This window comes from Camelus dromedarius, chromosome 15 (assembly GCF_036321535.1).
Source record: "Camelus dromedarius isolate mCamDro1 chromosome 15, mCamDro1.pat, whole genome shotgun sequence".
NCBI lineage: Eukaryota > Metazoa > Chordata > Mammalia > Artiodactyla > Camelidae > Camelus > Camelus dromedarius.
Window position 1 is genome coordinate 45,991,869 of NC_087450.1, and position 21,622 is coordinate 46,013,490.

Genomic DNA, 21,622 nt, shown 5'->3' on the forward strand with positions numbered 1-21,622 from the left:
TTTATATTTCAATAGTTCAAGTGAATGTTGTGTGCAGCTTGGCAAATTTTACCTTCAGGTCAGAAGTTACAGAACTGGTAAGAGAGCACAAAGACAGAGAAAAGATGCTCCTGGGATTTTTTTCAGTTAGCTTGTATTTATTTTCCAGATTTTTAACAATAAAGATATACTGCCTTTGTAATTTTACATAAATGTGTTTTGGTTTGGTCTGGCATGTGTATGGTTTTCTAATAATATGCTTCTGAAGGGTTACAAAAAGGTAAAACAATTATGAAAGACACTAAGAACTATGTTCTACTTCATGCATGGCTAATAAAATATCAGAATAAAGGCCTAAGAGTGTTGGTATAAAGCATGCGTTAAATTTGCACTAATACGAACATAAATGATTATGTCTTCATGGTATAATTCATAGACTTATCATGGTTATTTTCATCTATTTTGTTTTAACAATCATGGGCTACTTTGGGGAGAAACACTAAAGGAAGAAACCTAAGTTTAGCAACACATGCAAGGTACAAAAATTGTTATCAAGCGTGACAGGCGCCCCTGTTTTAAACATATGTATGACAATACAGAAGTAAAGACATTTCATCTCTCAAACTACCTCATAGCAGGGTTCCTTTCAAAATAAACATACCCAATAGAACTATTTTAAAAGCCACAGAAATCTGAGTATCATTGTACATGATTGCTATGAAATTATCCTCAGAAAATAAAGCAAATGAAGAGGAAAAGAACATTATTCCAGATTGTTCATTCCAACTTTATTTATAATAGTGAAAATCTGGAATAAATGATTAAACGATTAAAAATAACTGAGTCATGGCTAAGTACACTGATAGTTATTAAGTAATCTCCTTGATGGAATACTATACAGCAATTAGAAATCATAATTATGAGACAATGCTAAGATATGTAGAATAATTAGAAAAGAATGTTAAAGTGTGAGGAAAAAGAAAAGAAACTGCACAGTTCTGATTTTCATTTTATTATATCTAGCCTACCCCATTTGTCCTGAAAGCAGTCTCTTACTTTAGAAGAGAACATTGAAGTTTGCAAAATACTTCTTAAATCTACTCTCTTCTATATTTCCCCTTATAAAAATGCCCCTGAAGCTAAAGAAGCAAGTATAGAATAATAATCAACAAATGGGATTATTTTGTCCCATGTAATTAATTAACAGCACAAGAGTTTATAATTCTATTCACCAAGAAAAGGGTTTACATTTCTTCTCACTCAAAAACAATAACTGAATTCCTCACAATCATTATCCAGCTTTTAAATTATTTGTAGTTACTATAACATATTCATTAGAGAAACAATATCTGAAATTATGCACCTGGAAATTATCCAATATTTAGAGAATATCCCCAAATCCTTCCAGCTACTATAATAAGCAAGCTTCTTTTGAAATTTTCCCTCACCTTCATTTCACTATTTATAAGAAGCAAAGGGAACCAATGTTGCTGTAGATTACTCACCACTCGTACTCCATAATGGATGTGGGCCAGAGTGAAAGCAGTTGTCAATGTATACAGGAGAATGCTCTCAATGTAAGAGGCTACTCCTAAATTTACCACCAGGACAACCAAGAAGAGAGGAACCAGCAACCAATTGAAAGTTGGGCACCGGGTACTGCTCATTTGACAAACAATCAGCTGACACTTGAAGTTATTTTGAAAAAAGAAAAGAAAGGAAGAGAGAGAGAAAATTTAATTAGCAAAGCACTTCCAAAACTACTCGTTCCAACATTTTAAAAAAGCATTCAAGTACTTGAGCTAAGATATTTACATTATATTATTAAGTTCAGTAATTCTCAACTGCCCAGGAGCCTGCCTGGACCTGTGGCCCCACCTCCAAATGCATGGACCCCCAGAGTGTGTGTCAGAAGAGGCTGGAAGATAACTTATTCAGGATGCTTTAGAAGGCATTCTTATACTGGGTGACAGTTTGGATAAAAGATATTTCTCCCAATTTTAAGACTCTATGACATCTGACAACAATTTTTTGAAAAGAGCCTCCTGCAACCCCACACAACTAAATTTCTTCATGGTGATGAAGTCGCATTATCATATTAACATCTCAAAACCTCTTTGGCTCTCTTTACTTCAACACCTTACTCAAATCTGGCTTTATCCTTTCAGAGATACTTTTTATACAATGCATTAATATTTTCAGATCTTTAAACCCTATAAAATCAGTATGACTTGAGACAGTAAACGCACGTTACAGACATGGAAACATGAATTCAGTGGCTACGTTAAAAAATTAAAACTTATTAAGAACCTGGCCTGAGCTACAGCACACGTTCTCAGCTGCCAGGACCTCAGGATATTTTCTCAACAACTCCTTACCTTTCCCCCACCCCTATCTGCTCTCTTGCTGGACTATGGCAGAGAAAGGGATTTTTTTAAACATGTAATATTTATTACAAAGTTTTAAATTGTATGTTCTTAATTTAAAAGTCAGTTGATTATAGCACAGGGAACTATATTCAATATCTTGTAGTAACTTATGGTGAAAAAGAATATGAAAACGAACATATGTACGTTCCTATATGACTGAAATAGTGTGCTGTACACCAGAAACTGACACGGTGTAAACTGGCTATACTTTAATAAAAATATATATTAAAAAAATCAGTTGATTAAAAAACATGTTGGGGGGCTGTGTCTGTGTATGTGTTTTCTCTCTCACAAAACCCCCTTTCAAGCTCCCTAAACTAATTATTATATCTGCAACCACACTATTAACAATATTCAGAGTCGAAGGGAATTACTCCACGAATTCTTCAGCAGGCAATCAAAACAAAAAATTTAAATTATGCCATGGTTCCAAAACACTACTACAGCTGTCTCCAAATCCTACTGGTTTCAAGGGAAAAATAAAATAATTTTCAGCATGTTCTGTCTTTGAGGTTATTAATTACTCCTTCAAATTTCTGATGTAAAATCTTTAAGTTAAATTCTGCTTATTCTAATACTATGTAAGGTTTCTCAAATTATCAAGTTTTGTCAAATATTCCTTATAAATACTATGATTTTTAAAAGAAAGAAATCTTACTGTGATGTTGGCAAAGGCTGTCCCAACCATAAAATAGAATACTCTAGGATGTAACTCTAAAATATCTGAAGGTGACTGGAGGATCCATGCTGTAGACAAAATGAATAGCAAACATGGAGAAAAGAAGGGAACCATAGCTTCATAGACTGAATTGTGTTTCAAGGTGTTATTTTTATAGCTTCTGAAAAAAAAAAAATCAAGTAATACAAAGAACATTATTACATATAAAACTTACATTGTACTTGTATTATATAGTTTTCAAAGTACTTTTACATTTATTCTTTTATTTTTTCACTCACAATAATCTCATGACATACGTAGAACTAACATTACTAATCCCATTTACAGTCAGGTTAAGTGAGGATGTGAAAGGTTAAATTTATATAACTTGCTACCAAGTGGAAAGGCCAGGACTAGAACGGAAGTCTTCTGACCCCTAGTCCCATTCTTCCCCTTGGAATGTAAAGATGAATAAAACTCGGTCTTTGTTCTTTGAGATTATATTCTAATAGGAAAAACAAAATGAACACAAAATAATACTAGAAGAGCACCTCACAGTGCTACTGTATCACAACTTAAGAGCAAAAGACTGAACTGAGACTGGCCACAGAGTATCTTGTGTTTCTGAGCACGTAGGTAGGTGGTGGTCCGATATATGTTTGCTCATCTGAACTGTGCCCTCAATCCTCATCCTCGTTCTACAACTAATTACATGATCTTAGGCAAGATATTGCCCAAAAAGGACAGGACCTCAACTTTAGAGGAGGAGGATATGACTTAAATACTCTCTAAGGCCTTCAGAGCTTTAAAGTCTATGGCTTCTATGAATGACTGCCAGCTGCCATAAATAGGGAAGATTCATAGAGCTTGACTTGACATAGACAGGATTCTGTAAGACAGATCTGAGCACTGAAAGATGAAATGGGAAGTACAAAAAAATGTTGCAAGTAGAAAGAACAGTAGAGCAAAGAGTGGGAGCAAAAGTACTGAGGAGGCAAAAGAGCAAAACATATTCAGGTCACAGAAGTAAATTCAATGTGGCTGAGCCAAAGTGGAAAAGTGCACAGATCAGAGAAATGGAACCCCACCAGGGCAATGCCCTCCCAATGCCTACCCAACTCCTCAGGCAGGAATTTCCATATGGTGCTATTTGAGAAGAGTCAGCATAGGTCCAGGATTTGGTCCTATACTATACACATTGAGAAATTTTATTTCATGATCATGCTAACTAAACTTACACAATTTATAAAAACTTATAATCAATTTATAAAAAGAATGTAAACCTATCAATATTTGACAAGAACATACTCCCTCCCGATTTCACTTGCAAAAAAAAAAAAAAAAAAGACAAATTAAAAGACTATTTGGTGAGCCCAAAAACTGTTACAAAAGAACTAGTAGTTTGAGCTATGGTTGAACTGACAACACAAGCCACCATAATAACCAACTTATCCTAACCTCATTCTAGATTCAAAATATAGGTCTCATGGCCTTTTCAAAATGTCCCGACTCCAAAAGAGAAAGAGATCCTAAAATTCATCTAAAGAACAATTTTTGAAGATTTTCATATTTCTTGCCCAATTAAAAAATAAAATATTTACCTGAAAAAGTTTAATAAACTCATTGGAAGAGTCACGCATAACGCACAACCTAAAGGGAAGAATATTTAAATTCTCATGAATTCAAGGGTGATTTTTATAATGATCAAGTACATACAAAATATGTAATATTTCTAGACCCAATAATTTGCAGGTTCAGGTTTACCTCTGTAATGAAATTAAATGCATTTTTGAACAACATTTACAACGGGAAGAGTGGCGGTACAGTTTGGTGATTCAGAGCAGAGACTCAAGGAGCCAGAGTGGGTTTGAATCTCAGCTGTGCCACCAACTGGTTATGTGACTTCAGACAAATTAACCTTTCAGTGCCTCAGCTTCCTCTTTTATAAAACAGAGATGATAGTAGTATGAACCCCATAGACGTTTAAGAATCAAATGAGTTACTACAAGTAAAGACACATGGAATAGCACCTGGTACACAGCAAATCGCCACTAAGTGTTGAGTTATTGGAAAGGAGACGATTAACAGATTCTGCAGCTTCCCATTTGCACTTACTTTCACCTCTAGCATTCTTAATTTCTCCCCTACCCTACACAGCAGTTCTTTCCCTTCAAACCTAAAAACAAGGATGGCCTTCCCAAGAAACCCTACCACTGCCTCTGCTGCCCTCACCATCTACTGTCTTACTCTGCTCTTTCCTCTCAGCCCTCACACTTTCCTGTTGTCTTCAGTCCCTGAGGACCCTTACTCATTCTGCCTCCCCTCCGCAGAAACTGTACTCTTAAAGTTTATCAATAATACTATTTAATAATCAAATTCAGTATCCTCCTTCATTCCTGACTTCTAAGAAAGAGAACTCTGCTGTCTGACAATCCACTCACTGCAATTCTTTCCTCCCTTGGCCTTTGTGATTCCATTCTCCCAACGTTCCTGCTAGCCATCCAACCACTATATTTGGTGTCCATTATTGGGAACCCACCTCCTGGGTTCCCAATATTCCTAACTGGGTGTCTGGCTGTGCTCCACTCTCCCTCAGAATATCTTCTCTCATAGCTTTAACTCTAAGACCTGCAGATGACTCCAAAATCTAGGTATGTTCTCTTGGACAAATCAATCTCCCCGAGCTTCAGATTCCACAGCTGTACAAGGACGGTGGGTTAAGTGATTTTCTAGTGACTCTTGCATCTTTAAAATTCTCTGATGCTGTGATCTGTAAAGATGTAAATTCCTGATCTTTCTCTCTTTCAAACTCCAAATCAATATATGTGGCAACCTTCTGGAAACTTCATTTGGATATTTCCTTGTCCCTCATCATATTAGCCCTAATTTGTCCATTCTGGACTCCCGGTGACTAAACTTGGCTTGGCAGGGGAGGAGGGGTGGTGAACACAGCTATGACCTTAGGGATCAAAGGTAGAAGAGCATTCCTTCAAAACAATTCCTAAGACATTTTGCTAAAAACAGATGAAGACTAGAATCCACCAAAAGGAAATCTCATCTCAGAAGATGAATTACTCTGCTACTTCCAAGCCCAACTGGAACAAAGTCTCCCAAGTAGAAGATCTTAGAGGGAATGGAAGAAGACAAGATGTCCTCAACGTCCTCAGAAATTTTTAGCAACTTATTGCATGTCAAGCTGGGGCACACCGGCAGGGAACCATGGTGAACTGAATTAACTCAGAATCACACATAGCCCCAAGGTACTGGAACTAGGCTGAGAGAAACTTGCAAAAGATTTGGTACCAAGAGTATTTTTAGTTTGAAACATCCTGAAATAGTTTTATCTTAATTAAGTATAGTGAGCATGTAGAAAGCCTGAGCTCTACGTAGGCTGTCAAAGAGAATCACTGCATCTTCTATTTCTTCTCCAAATAGCACTTGATATACTTTCTGTAAAAAGTATTTCCTAACTGAAATGCTTATCCATTAAGCTGTATATAACAATAGCATATAGAACCCACACACATGCAAGACCCACTTTTCATATTGGCCATAGGAAGGTCCAGACTGCATAATATAGGAAACTTAACAGTTATAGAAAAATTAGAATTCATAAAAAAAAAGGGTTGAGTAGAATGAGATGAACATCAAGGATAACATGGTCACAAAAAAATGTTTCAGTTCCTTACATCTCCAGGCTCATTTATTAAACAGAAGCTTCAATTAAAACCACCAAGACAAAAAGTACTCTAAGGAAAGTAAAAAAGACAAACAATAAACAAGGGGGGAAATGTCATTTATATAAAAATAAAGGATTAATATGCCTAATATATAAAGAGCTTCTAAAAATAAAGGAAATGGTTAGCAATCCTATAGCAAAAATTGGCTAGAGACAGGATATACAGAAAAAAAGAAATATAAACGGCTCTCAAACACTAGAAAAGTTCATTCTTAATAAGGGAAAGGCAAATTAAAACTATATGGATATATCATTTCTTACCTATTATACACTGGCAGAAATCCAAAAGTTTGACAATATACTATGTTGGTAAAACTAAATAAACAAGCACTTTCATGCATGGTTGGTGGGAATTCAAAATCAGACAACCCACATGGAAGGGAATATGGGAATACTTAGTGAAATTGCATACATTTGTCTTTTACCAAAATACCCTGGCAAAAATATGAAAAGACATATATATGTACGAGATGATTTATTGCAGCCATTTGTGTAACAGCAAAAGACTGGAAATAACCCAAATGTCCATCAACAGAAGGATGTCCAAATAAAATATGGCACATCCACACATGAAGTAGCAGGCAGCTGTAAGAAGAAATGAGGAAGATCCCTGTATATCACTATGCAGGGATCTCTAGCGAATACTATTATGTGGGGGAAAACAAAAACCAAAAAAAAACATGTGTAGTAAAATACGTATTGTATGCTACCATTTACCTATGAAAGGGGGTGATAAAAACCACACACACACACACACACACACACACACACATTAAGAAAGAAACAATGAAAAGATAAACCAAAAAAGTAAAACTACGAAGAGTTACTATGAGGGAACAGAAGATTAAGGTAGTGATGGAAGCTAGATTTCTCTGAATGTACTTTGTTTTAGATATAGACTTGACTTTGTAATCATGTGAATATGTTACATAATTATAAAGGAAAAATAAATTTTACAAGAAAAAGTAACCCCCAAAATCAAACATAAAATGAAACTAACTTAAATGTACATATCCACAGCTGGTGGCATAACCAGAGAATGGTGACTTTAGAATGTAATAACCTGACCGGGCATCTCTAGCAGGATGAACCATAAGAACAAATGGAACTCCAAAAAAACCAAAATCTTAAACAATTTTCAGTAATCATATTGTTGCTGATTTTGATACTATGTTCTCAGATTGTTATGGGCGTTCCATGGAACAAAGCAAACGAATAATTATTTTGTGTCATTGAAAGCAAAGACTTTTGCCAGAGTTTAAAGGAAATACAAATGTAAGATCCATGAGGTTAAGCAAAAAATCTGTATCATCAAATTTGATTTGGGATTATCAGTATGAAATAATGAGGTATTTTATCAAAAAACAAACTTTATTCCCCTGGATATCCACTGAATGAACAGATTCCTAAGCAATGATCATCAGTGTGTGTTAATACTATTAGGTGAAGAGTTGAGGCAGAACTTTGTATCAGATGAAACAGACATACAGTACCTTAATTCTCTGATCGCTATTGACACCATGAAAAGAAAGACAACTAGATACTGTGTGCCTCCTAATGTGATGCAGCAAGAAGTATCATTGCCTTGTAAGTACTGTTGCCAAAAATTTATAAATTACAAAGATAGCAATATGCCTATTACAGCACCCATTCAACATTCAAAGATAAATCTCATGTATCAGAGGATTCCATTTTATCTTTAACATTCAAATGTAAAAATGCAGCAAACCTGTCATAGGACAAGCTGCATAAATCACAAGATTCACACATGGTGGGAGATGAAAAACTAGCCATTTTTCAAGGTAAAGAAACCACAAGCACCCAAAAATGAATATCTGGTAGATAACAGTGGGGTTCCTAAAATATCTGTGGTCCAGACCCACAGAAAAAGACCCAAACTACTCCTTGCCGAAAGCCAGCACCATCTTCTCAGCTCTTTCAGCTCTCACTCTATAACTGAGGTTCATCAATAGAAAGAGGGAGGATTATTTTAGAGATAAGGGAACAGAGCAACAGACATCAAGTTTTGTTTTTATTTTCTTCACTCTGCAAAGATCCTAGTGCCATTCCTAGTGCCCCAAAATAACAACCCAGCTTCCTCTTCCTCTTTGCCTCTTTTCATAGAAAACACACTCTCCCCGACTCAGTCATCCTGTACATATCCCCTCTGGCTAAAATCAAAAGGGAAACATCACCATGATCAAAAACCTTTACCTAGCATTCAGAGGCTTAAGAAAAAGAGTATCTGAGCAGAACAGAAGCTCAATTTTTGAAGTGGATGTATTATAAAGTAATCTGTGTTTCATCACTATTTTCTCACACTAATAATCTTCAAATTTTGAGATAACTATGAAATCTATACTAAATGTCCACCTAAATGTGGATCTTACAATACAGTCTAGATTAGTTTGAATAGTCAGCTTGCAAAATTTGTGTGATCTATTTTGGTGTTTCCTTCCAATTAGAAACAGTTGGTACTGAATGAAAAAAAAAAAAACCAAGGAAAATTTTTTTCCTTAATGTTTGGTTGAAACCTTACAGGACTGAAGGGTTGCTCTGCTTGCTGGAGGTGGGGGGGGAGAGTGTTGTTGCTTGTTATAATCAAACACTGGCTTTGATAACAAAGTGATGTTAAAACAGGCTTCAACATGGAGCTTCTTACCAATAATCATTGCAGTGAATAGGTCTCTATATAAGAAATTAAACAGGAAAGGTTCATACCAGGCCTCAACTCCCACAATCGCAGTCACTATGTAGACAAAAGAAATAGTCTGGAAGGGAAATGCAGACAAAAGCATACAAAGCATTAACAGCTGGAAAGATCAGGGAGTCAATGATGCTTTACGCAGCAAAAATCTAGTACACAGTTTTAGTAAAAGCAATAAGTATGCTTAAATTTGATACTGTGGCAAGTCTTCTTGCCTTTAAAATTTTTTTTCAGCCAACAACGCCATAAAATAACTAACTTCTAGACAGTGCAAGCAGCTGGCTATCATTTGGAACACTTTAAGGCACCTCATGAATTGGTTAAGCCATAAGATGATCCAATTTGCCCACCCACTTTCTTCAAACACACTCCCAACTTCTGATCCTTTACTATAGCTTTAGGTGCAGACGGGCAAAATGGCAACACAAAAAGCTGGGACTCAAAGGCGGGGGAAGTTAATAGCAAGCCTATTAAGTAAGAGAAAACAAATCTCTCTACTCACTGAAAAGTTGGCAATGAAGACAAAAAGCCAACAGTTTAATTATATGTGCATAACTTTCTTTATGAGATCAACAGTTCAAATGAATGTTAAGAAACTTCAGTTTTTGGCATAATAATGACACTGTGATTATGTTTTTTAAAGTGAGTTCTTACATTTAGAGATATAGAGTAAAATATTTATGACATAATGTCAGAATTTTCCTTTAAAATGATTGGGAGGAGGGTGAGGAAGAGTATACGTGAAACTAGACTGGCCACGTGTTAACTGCTGAAGTCAAGTAATAGGGACAAAAGGGTTCACTACACTGTTCTCTCTACTGTGGTACATGTTTAAAATTTTTCATAAATACCTAAACATACTATAAAATGAAAAGGATTATTTTTAAAGCACCCATCAGTTCTAACCAAAAAAAGCATCAGGTCAATAAAGAAGGAATGACAAAAACTTTCCCAAAACTCCACGACAATGTTGAAAATTTAACAAAGAACACATACTTACCACTTGGCTAATGTCATATCCCCATGGCAGGAAAAGAATCCCTGTGTTATACTTTTCCCAGTGGGACAGGATGAAAGAAAATAAAACTACCCATAGCAGGAGATAAAGAACAAAAACACTGACACCAGATGATCCTCGTCCAAAAATGGAATACACAGTTACAACAAAGTAAACACATGACCAACTATCCAGGCCATGGTCAAAAAGCTCCCCTAACGGGGTGCTGGAATTGGTTCTGCGGGCTTGCTTTCCATCCACGCCATCTGCGATAAGAACACATTACCACAGGAAAAGGTCAACATCTGCACCAGTAGGGAGAAAGTCTTCTTTAAAAATGGAGAGAAACAAAATAAAACATATCAGCGTATCACAGGAATGTTAATTAACTAAACTATAACTACCAGCCAGGACGATGAAAATCCAACCTTTAATTCCTACAATGCAAAGATATCAGAAATAAAATCTGTAGTTTCTCAAAGTTTAATCTAAAAATATGTTAGATTATACCGAATGGTGTCGATTTTAGATCTGGGGAAGAAGCTCTCTAGCTAGACTCTGAATTCCTCCAAATATGCCTAACAACTGAGCTGTCTCACAAGCCACAAATTCTTAAGCCTCCAGAGAACATTCAGTAGTCGTTCATGATAATTTATCTAACCACTCCTTGCTTCAATCATAAAACCTGTTTCATCTTGCTTGCTATCACAGTCACTTCTTCACAGATGTACGATCTCCACAATTTTAAGTGCTTTCAGAAATGGCTTTGAGTAAATATATATACTGCATAATGTGTGTTGAGTAATTGTAAGAATTAAATTTATTGAAACTGTGCAATGCACTATTCTTGATGCTGTGAAGATTATAAAAATCTTAGAATAAACTATTCTAGTAGTTTAAACTAGAATAAACTAGTAGAATAAACTAGTCTAGTAGTTCTAGTAGACTAGTAGAATAAATGAAGATTATAAATTGTTACTTCAAGGCAGGTTTTACAACAAATAGTTCACAGTAAGTTTGTGCCCTCAGAGTGTTTAAAATCGAGAAAGGAGGCAAAACATGACATTAAAGATATGATATATCACAAACCACAGAAGAATAGAGAAAAGGGACGAGTTCTCTTCAGGCTAAGAGAAACCAGACTGGCTTTCCAGACAAGATGAAATCTGAGTGGGGACATAAAGAATGGGTTGGATTTCAGTAGACAGGAGGTAAAGGAGTCTGCCACTTCAAGAGGAGGGAGTGCTATCAGCAAAAACACTGAGACAGAAAAAGCACACCCGTTCAGAGAATTGGCACTGTGGACCAAATGGTCTCTGTTGCAACTATTCAACTGTGTCTTTGTTGCAGAAAAGCAGCATAGACATGTAAAGGATGAGCAGAGCTGTGTTTCACTAAAACTTCACTTACAAAACCCAGCAACTGGTCAGATTTGGCCCACAAGTGGTAGTTAGCCAATTCTTATCTTATTCTTTGAAATCCTAGCAAATGATAATATTTTTCACAGAGAAACTCAAAAACATATTTATCAAATTGAAAAGGATATTAATAAACCCTAGTTAAAATGAATTAAGCATAGGAGAAAAATGTTAATTTAGTAGGTGGCTATCCTTGCTGACAGTTTTACCAGCCATTGGCTAAAATGAGTATTTGCAATTTCTTACCTAGAGTGTAGGCTGTGAAGTTTAGGATGCCTACTACAATCCAAACCCAATCAGGTACGTGCTTGTGACCTGGTGCTGTAAGGAAAAGCAACTCAGATTTTAATGCAGTCTAAGTACAACTGTTCTTATCATGTATATACTGTCAGTGAGAAATGTTTCTATTTATTAAATAGAAGTTGAAGTACTTTACAATATATCTTGAATGCGGAACTAGGTAAATATTAAAATATATCAACAAACTGACAAAACCAAAGAACTGCCCAACCCTTCATAAGTAACAGGTATTTATTTTGAGCTTTAATCATAACCCAAGACTGTTCATCTGTACTTAAAAATTACTTATGCACCTAGAATGAAAAATAATGTTTCTGGAATTTTAAAAACGCTTGTGTTTCAAATGAACTTATTTACAACACAGAAAGAGGTTCACAGACATAGAAAACAAAGTGGCGGGGGAGGAAGGGATAAATTGGGAGTCTGAGATTTACAGATACTGATTACTTATATAAAATAGATAAACAACAAGTTTCTACTGAGTGAACTATATTCAGTATCTTGTAGTAACCTATAATGAAAAAGAATATGAAAAGGAATATATGTATGTACATGTATGACTGAAACATTATGCTACACACCAGAAATAGACACAACATTGTAAACTGAGTATACGTCAATTAAGAAAAAAGCTTGTGTTAGATCTTTGTTGTTTATAATTATACTATAAGCATGTATTAAGCCTTCAACCTAAACTCTCACTATATTGTTAATTAACTAACAAAAGACCTTTTGATTTGGGTATAGACAGATTACCTTAACTGGATGACTTTGGCATCAGAATCATTCTGAAATGTCTGGACCTCACTTTTGTCCCCTCAGATAGAACAACTAAGATTCAGGAGGTCTGGGGTCTAGTCCTGGGCTCTGTCATCAACCAATATTGTGACCTTGAGTATATGATCGAACCATTTCCCAAATACAGTGGAACTAGATGGTTCATATGATCCTTCAAGTTGAATGACTTGGGAAACATAATAACATTTACATACTTTTAGCTCTCTTAATAACTAAGTAAATAATCTTATTTAGTCAGGGAAAATAATATTTCTAGTTACAAAGATAAACTTTTGAGGATATCCTGAGGATTAAAATACAAAATTTTTTTAAAAAACAGTATCAAGATCATGCTTAATGAAATTTAATCTTATTTATTATTCATTTGGTACTCATGATCTTCAATTACCATTTTACTACATGTACAGAAGCTATGGCTAATATTTTCAGTTGATAAAGTTAAGCATATGTATAATTTCAATATTCAGAATTTCTATAATATCACAAATCCCTAAGTGTTTGAAACTCCGAATTTTCCTACAAAAACAATGCTGCCAGTGATTGTTAATTTTTCTAGGTCAGTGCAGAAAGTTTGCTGAACTCATAACAGAGATGAATTATAGTACTAAAACTCCTGACTACAACATTTACAAGTACACTTATTGGAAAATATATCCTCTAACTTAGAATGCAAAAAATACTCATCTACCTCTGTCTTTCTTTCTGTTCCTTTCAATTCCATCAACTGTGAGCAATGAAAGTAAACTGTGTCTCTCACATATTCCGCCTCATCCTGAATACACCCCAGATTCTCTTCCATGGCCAGGGCAGAAGCTGGGTGTGGAGGAAGTGAAGACAGGAATAGGTGGGAAAGAAGAAACTGGAGTTCGCGGCTGAAAACTGCCCAAAAAATGCATTTTTCCTCTCTTCCTCAGTAAGGGTCCAGACTTCTGTCAATAAATATTTAAAGGTCTAACAACCATTTTCAGAGGAAACTCGGAGTTATTAAAGGCAAGTATGGATGCTGGAGCTGAGGGAAAGAGATATCATATTCCCCTTAGAAAAAGATAATTTTTATTCCATAACTAGAAAGAGGGAAGGGATATTTCTGGAATTGGTAGGTATGTTGGGCCCTGCTTATATTCATTTTCAGGAAAAATTTCAGTCCTAATTTTCTGTCGTCTTATAAATCCAATTACTCTTTATTTACCAAAACCTCACTGCTTTTTAGACAGCATATCTAAATTCAATAGCCAAGTTGGCTTCTAGAACTTAACAGAAACATACATGACAGACTGTGAAAACACAACTTAGCTCTTCCACCCAATTCGAACATTTTACATACCCTTAAAATATCTAAAACTTTTCAGAAATGCAAATATCTTAATAGAACCAGAAATTAGCCATATCTCACTTTTCTCTATTTGGACATTTTACATTTTATATGAAAGTAATAATCTTACCTGAAGCATAAAAGTCAGGATCAAAGTATGCCATAAGTAGAAAATTGAATACAACCAGCAGAAAGCCAGAAAAGGTTATCAGATTTGGAGCCAGCCAAGTAGGAAATACCTAGTTTTTTTTTCAAAATAATTACAAAATAATTAAAGTATAGAAATCTCTCTGTCCACTACATACCATAATATGCAAATCTGTCATAATAAAAGCTATAAATTCGAAGGATCTACAGGAGTTATATATATTCAACTGTAAACCATAATCTCCAGTTAACAGAAATAAGCATCTCTATTTTCTATATTTTAAATAATTCTATAATCAACAGACTTTTATAATCATAACATTATATTTATTTTAGAAAAGTTTAAAAAGCATTTTATAAATATGATAGATTCTGGAGCATAAACTTACACTTCAACAAAGATAAATCCTCAGTTTGTGACAAAGGGAAAGGAGGCTGGTAGAGGTATTCTCTAAATGTCTTACTGCACTGACAGCTGCCTTGTAATATTCCGTAAAACAGTTTAAAATATTTCAAACTTACTAAAACATAAGTGCATGCTTATTAATATTCTTACCTTTACTACAGTGTTCCAAAATGGATGCATGATATACAGAGAGAGTGGATTGGTATCCAGAGCACTGTACTGTTAAGAAATGAAAGAAGATACTCAGAGTTAATCCTTGCATCCTAGCAAGTAGAACGATATTTCTCAAATGAAAATTAATACTAGAAAAATAACCTGGAGAACATATCTATTTATGATGTCCTCATCTGAGTAACAGAACTGGAAGAACAACATGAATGAGGCAAAGACAGACAAGCACAGCCAGATTTTTTTTATTCACATCAACTTTTGTAATATTACAGTTTCAGCACAAAATTTTATATTGCTTACAAGTGCTCATCTACTATAAGCAGATCAGTAATAAGCACACTGTGTGCATTCACACAATGACCTCAATTTCCTTCATCCCTCTCAACTAGTAAGAGTCTAGCTGTTTTACCCTTGATACCATTACTAATGCACATACTGGCCATGCAATCTTGGGCAAGTTACTTAACCTGTCTTAGTTTCTTCATTTGTAAAATGAGGATCAGAGCCTTTACCTCAAAGGACTGTCATAAGGATTAGATAAACTAATAATACACAGGCAGCACTTCCAGCAGGACCTAGCCCACAGTAAGTGTTATGTAAGTATTAGATATCAGTAAATGCGTTTTGACCACCAAAGCATGACAGATCCATTTACAGAAGGAAAACGGATTACTTAAATAAGCAAAGGAAGACAACAACAGGTTAGGTATTCAGATGTATTCCCCAACTGTTCAAAGGTAAAATTCAAAGGATATTCTAACAAAATATCAGTATATAATTATGTAAAACTTCGAGTTGATGACTTATTCCCCAGACACACACACACTGGAGTCCCTGGCATGTAGGAAGCAGTCCACTAGGTGTGGGGAGGAAAGGATACAAAATTGGTAAGGGACAATTCTCCACCTCAGGGAGTGGAAAAATTACCAATTCAACAAGCTGACATTTAACCAATGTCACAGTAGTCAAATGCCTGAAAAATGTTGCAACTTTGTTTTCTATTTATGTTTAGTATATACATAAGAAGTAAACATTTGAGTATCTAATTTTTTAAAAAATAATCATTAAAGATAAAAATTTCTTCCTGAATGCTTTAGGAGTATGCAGGAAATATTTCCCAACGTGTTTGAAGACTTAATTTAAAAAAAAAAAAAATGGTGGGGCAGTAATTAGGTGTTTATTTATCTGTAACAAAGGTACTGGGGATTGAACCCACTACCTCATTCATGCTAAGCATGAGCTCTACCCTCCCCCCTGACTATACCCTCCCCTTGAAGACTTGAAAGTGTGATGGAGCAAAAAAGTAAATAAATAGTAACAGTTTAAAATACTCTAGCAAAGAAAGTTAACTAGTAAGTCAAATGTTTATTCAACAGACTCCATGTCTGAGTGCCTCCATGTCTCCACCCCACGCTGACTGAAATGGGATAGCGTGGACAGAAGATGCGGGACAGACAGTGGGAAGAACACGGTGAAGGAGAACACCCTCTGCCTCCGCTGGCCAGAGTGAGGCTCTCAGCACGAGCCTACTTCAATGTGCACGGCTGCTCTCTAAAATCAACTTCTGATTCTATGGTTCTCTACAGCCTACAACGCGATGCCACACAATAGCTACCACTACATCTGCACCTCTGCAGGATGAAGGAGTCCCCACTGACAGGACTGCCTGAATTTAAGTTTTCAGAACCGAGGACATGCAACCAATATGAACCCCCAGAAGCTGCCAGTGACAAGGCGGGAGGGCCCTGGCCTCCTCCACTTCACCGAAGTCTGCACCCAGACCCACATGATGTAGCCAGCAGGTCCAATAAGCTGGAAAACACACATTTCAAGTCCACTATCTACTGCAAAGCTCAAAAGTTATAAGAAGTCCAAATCAGAACAAAACGGTTTACAACATCACACGAATAGTTAATACGATGTACAAAGTACAGTGCTCTTAATTGAAATGTTTGCTGAATGAGTCTCATTCAGCAGCTATCCATACTTCGAACTTTGACCTAAGAGAAGGTCCTTAACTCACAGTATTTTGATTTGAAAAGCTCTGCTTTTAAATTCTTAAGTTTAAATTCTAAATCTCTACTTCAGGAGACCAGCAGAAATATGAAAAGAATATAGAACAATATAAGAAGGTCAGTTTGCCTAGCTGGATTTTTCGCATTTAATAAAAACAGCTGGTGAGCTCAAGTACAGCAAGAAAATTTAATATGAGATTACCGCGGGCAGCAAACAATAAACCTGAAGAACACTCTGTGCTCTAGCCTTACACACTTGAGTATTTTTGAAGGTCACATATCACTTGGTGATAAACAAAGAAACTTGAAACTGTCTTGTGAATCAATAGGAGGAAAGAAGAATGAGTCAAACCTTCCACATGCATGAAAAAAATAAGTAAAATGTAAACTTTAAAAGGTGCTCAACTAGATTTAGTTAATGCCTGTTAAGTATATTTTTATTTTCTATTGAAAGATGTTTTGGTGTATACCAGAATATCTGAACCAGGTGGATAATCCACTGTTAAGGCCTGCTGGACTTGCCTGATCTTCAGTCTGTAGGGCCAGACCAAGCTAGTACCCTGGAGAAAGGCTTGAGAACCACAGCCTAAGTTTGAGAATCATTCTAAGGCAAAATCTCAGAACCACAGGAGTTCAGGGGACGTCAAGTTCTCATGTGCCTGACTGTCATCTATGGGAACAGGTAAAACAGTCATCTGGCCTCTTTTAAATGCCTCTGGTTACCAAAAAACTCATTACTTCTAGAAATAGCCCACTCCAGTGTTAAAACAACTTTTCTATACACTAACAAAATCCTCCCACCCCTTGTTTTCTATCCTGTTTTTAATATGCCTTACAAAACTAACCAGACAAGGGTCCAATTTTTCTTCCAAACAATAATGCTTCAAATATTTGAAGATGGTTTTCCCTGTCACACCTACATCTTCTCTTCACCTGGTTAAAATCTCACGTTCCTTCTGCTGCTCATCCTTTGCCATAGTTTCGGTCTCCTTCATCATCTAGGTCTAGTTCTCTAGACCAGAGGCTGGAAAGCTTTTTCTGGAAAAGGCCAGACAGTAAATATTTTAGGCTTTGCAGGCCATATGGTCTCTGTAACAAACACTCAACACTGCCACTGAAACAGGAAAGCAGTCACAGGAAACAGGGAAACAAACAGGCATGCTGTGTTCCAATAAAACTTTACTCACAAAACAGGTGCCTGGGGCTTTAGTTTGACAGCCAGTGCCCCGGACAATCCAAGTTGTTAAATCAATACAAAAGTGTGATCCAGGGCAAAAGGAACATTTCAAGTGGTGCATGAGTACAAAGGAGATCCTGACTAGAAGCCCTTCTTCCTCAACAACTCCCTTCTTAACTGATGTTTAACATGGTATTAATTTCCTGCGGCAATAAAGTCTCACTGCAGACTTACACATACCTTCAGTCAGCTGAACCCCTCAGGTCTTTCTTATACAGACTGGTAAGCCACCTTTCTCTGCGCTAACACGAGGCTGACTGTTGGAACCTAAGTGTAAGACCCGACCTTTACCATTTTAACATTTCATCTTGCTAAAGCCCACTCATCCTTCTCCTCAGGGTCAGACTTAGTTATCCAAGGTACCAGCTATGCCCCCCAAACTCACAGCAAGTAAAGCTGTCACGCTACAATGCTTTCACCTACGTCTCTGCAAAAATGCTGATCAAGGTAGAACGTCTAAACATTTCCCTCATGGAATTTTGTACTGTCATCTATGGCGATTAGTCTATCTTGCCCACAAGAAAAAATTTTCATAAAGTCTTAGTGAAATTCAGAATTACCTTAGATGTTTTTCCAAATATTAGAAAGTTTCAAGACTTTTTTTTTTAACTTCAGTACAAGTCAGGAAATAAAGCAGAATTCATTCTTCATTCATTCATTAAGTCAACAAATATTTATGACTGAGTGCCTATGACTGTACCAAGAACGGTGCTAGACCACTAGAAAGAAAATGGTGAACAAGACCAAAATGCTTCCTGTGTTCACCAAGTCTGCAGTCCAGATGGTGAGCAAGAAAACAAGTCATAATCACAAGCTGTGATAAACACTGTGAAGGCAATAAACATTGTTGTACAAGAGGGCCTGAGTCAGGGTGGTCAGAGAAAGTTTCTCTGAGGAGGGGAACTTAAGCTACATCCCAGAAGATGGCAAGACAGGTAAAGAACGTATGAGACAGAACAGTGAGTCAAAGAAGCAAGACACTAAAGAGAACATGCTGTTATAAGTTACATTCACATGAAGCTCAAAAACAGACAAAATTAACTTACGGCAAAAAGAGGTCATAATAGCAGTTTAGTGAGAGGGCTAAATAGAAGCCTTCTGTGGTGCTAGGTATAATTCTGTATCATGATCTGCATGCTCATTACATAGGTATACACATAAGCAAAAATGCATTAAATTATATACTTAAGATTTGTGTGTTTATAATTTATATCTAAAAAGAAGACAGAAAATAAAGAATATATGTGTGGCAGTATGCGTGTGTGTACGTGTGTGTGTGCTGTATAGGTGTTGGGTGGGGGGAGTACATGCCAAGATACCCTCCAAGCAGAGGACAAAATGTGCAAAGACCACAAAGCAGAGGAGGCTAATATAGCTATAGCTTAGTGAGCAAGGAAGAGTGGTATGAAATGAGATTGTAGACATGGGTGGACACCACCCAAAAGGACCACAGCGAGCTGGATTTTATTATAAGCCCAACGTAAGTCCTGATTTATATTTTTAGAGGATCACTTTGTCTACAGTGTAGAAAATGGACTGGAGGAGGGCAAAAGTGCAAAACAGTTACAAGACTGTTACAGTACACCAGGCAAGAGAAGATTATGGATTAGGCTAGCAGCAGTACAGTGACTCTAAATTACTACTAAAATATGCTATAAAGAGCCCATTTTTGAGAAGCACATTAGAAATGTGAGCTTCCTCTTATTTAAGGAGGAAACTGGCTCTAACAAAAGGAAAAACTATGAAACCACTTCCTTGGACCTGAAAATATTTCCTTCATACAGGTACTATAGTTTAAATCCCTTCCATATCCAGATAAGAAAACTGAACTGACACACCCTTGCACTAAATACAGAGCTTTGGACCACTTATTAATTAGACTGAGGCTACTGTCCTAATGCTAATACACATGGTAATACTCTACCATCTATCATCAGAAGCAGATTGCTCTTGCTTTGTCTTATAATCAACCTAAGGATAGGTCTCTGTCAAATGATTTTTAATACAATGCCTGTCTTTACCCATTTGAAATATAAATTTTATACTTATAAAACATATTTTAATTAACCGTGGAAATCCATACAGTATGGATTCAGTACAAGGTAATAATAGTTCATAAACTGCACCTATCATTTCAGATGTAAGCCAACTCAAAATGATATTTGAGTTTTTAAAAAATTATTCCCCAAATACTTGAGTTCTAAATCACCCATGCTTTTAGGAATAAAAAAGCAAGGATAGTCACAAAGAACCAATTTTAATTCACAACTGGGTTCATTGTATGAGATTATTTATTGCTCATACTGACTTTCCAGGTATCTCTTAAGTGAAAGAAACACATTGTCAACCTTTCTTAAGAACTCAGGAGAGAGAAGAAAAATATCAACTCTCCCCACCTGCAAAAGGAAGCTTGGTGTCTAGTATGGTATTAGTACGGTATGGAGGTCAGCCCCTTGCTGACAGGTCTCATGATTTCATCATGTTTAGCTATGAGTCTTTACAGAGGCAGAATCCCTTGTGGCCAACATGTGTTCTACCACTCCTGGAATAGAGTTCTTTAGCAATGGCATTCCAAGCCTCCCAGTCAATCACTTGAGCACAAACATAAAACAAAAGATCCCAATTATTTACAATTCTTATTGGGGGAGGATGCAGCTCAGTAGTAGAGTGCACGCATAGCATGCGTGAGGTCCTAAGTTCAATCCCCAGTACCTCCATTAAAAAAAAAAAAGCAAATAAAAACCTAATTACCTGTCCCCAAAAAATAATTTAAAAATTTTTTTAATTTAAAAAAATTCTTATTCACTCAACAAATATCAGGGTAGTCAATAGAGCTACCTTCACATACAAATGTGGGACTCACTGAGCAATGGCATATAAAGAAACAATTAAAAGAATGGAGAAAGTTTCCCAATCTGATCCTTTCTGTATCTGGCACATAGTAGGAGCTCAACAAACATATGTGAATCTTTGCACATATGAATGAATAAATGCATGAACTACTCTGCATGCTTATTAAGTAGCAGTAGAGAGTGACTCCATCGGTGATGAGAGAAACCATTTTCCCCAAGAAACTAGTCCACAGCAACTTTGAACTTCACAAGGGGAAGTTGCTCTTACTCTTCCCTAATTAAAAATACCATGCCTATGTTTGTATGTTATACAGTTTCCAAAGTACAATTATCATCTGTCCTCTTATTTGATACTGTAAGATAAGGTAGATTACTCCTCCCTGTTTTAACAGATTAAAAAACTGTAAAATTCAAGGATTAACAGCTAATAAACAGAAAGGTCTACACTGTAAATCCT

At 36.1% G+C, this 21,622-nt stretch overlaps 1 protein-coding gene across 7 annotated transcripts in view; it reads right to left on the reverse strand.

Annotated features, from left to right (window-relative positions):
- SELENOI (selenoprotein I) overlaps positions 1–21,622 on the reverse strand; it is a 36,955-nt gene that overhangs the window by 7,390 nt on the left and 7,943 nt on the right. Inside the window, exons 2-9 of one of the 7 annotated variants that reach the window (XM_010991208.3) lie at positions 15,041–15,109; positions 14,468–14,576; positions 12,174–12,248; positions 10,513–10,775; positions 9,468–9,576; positions 4,668–4,716; positions 3,067–3,247; positions 1,485–1,667 (exon numbers count right to left, since the gene is read on the reverse strand). In XM_010991208.3, coding sequence (XP_010989510.2) covers positions 1,485–1,667; positions 3,067–3,247; positions 4,668–4,716; positions 9,468–9,576; positions 10,513–10,775; positions 12,174–12,248; positions 14,468–14,576; positions 15,041–15,109 — 1,038 coding nt within the window. Of the gene's footprint in view, positions 1–1,152; positions 1,668–3,066; positions 3,248–4,667; positions 4,717–9,467; positions 9,577–10,512; positions 10,776–12,173; positions 12,249–14,467; positions 14,577–15,040; positions 15,110–21,622 lie in introns of those variants that run through there. The other 6 variants (XM_010991207.3, XM_064494672.1, XM_064494674.1 and 3 more) reach the window with 6 other exon arrangements.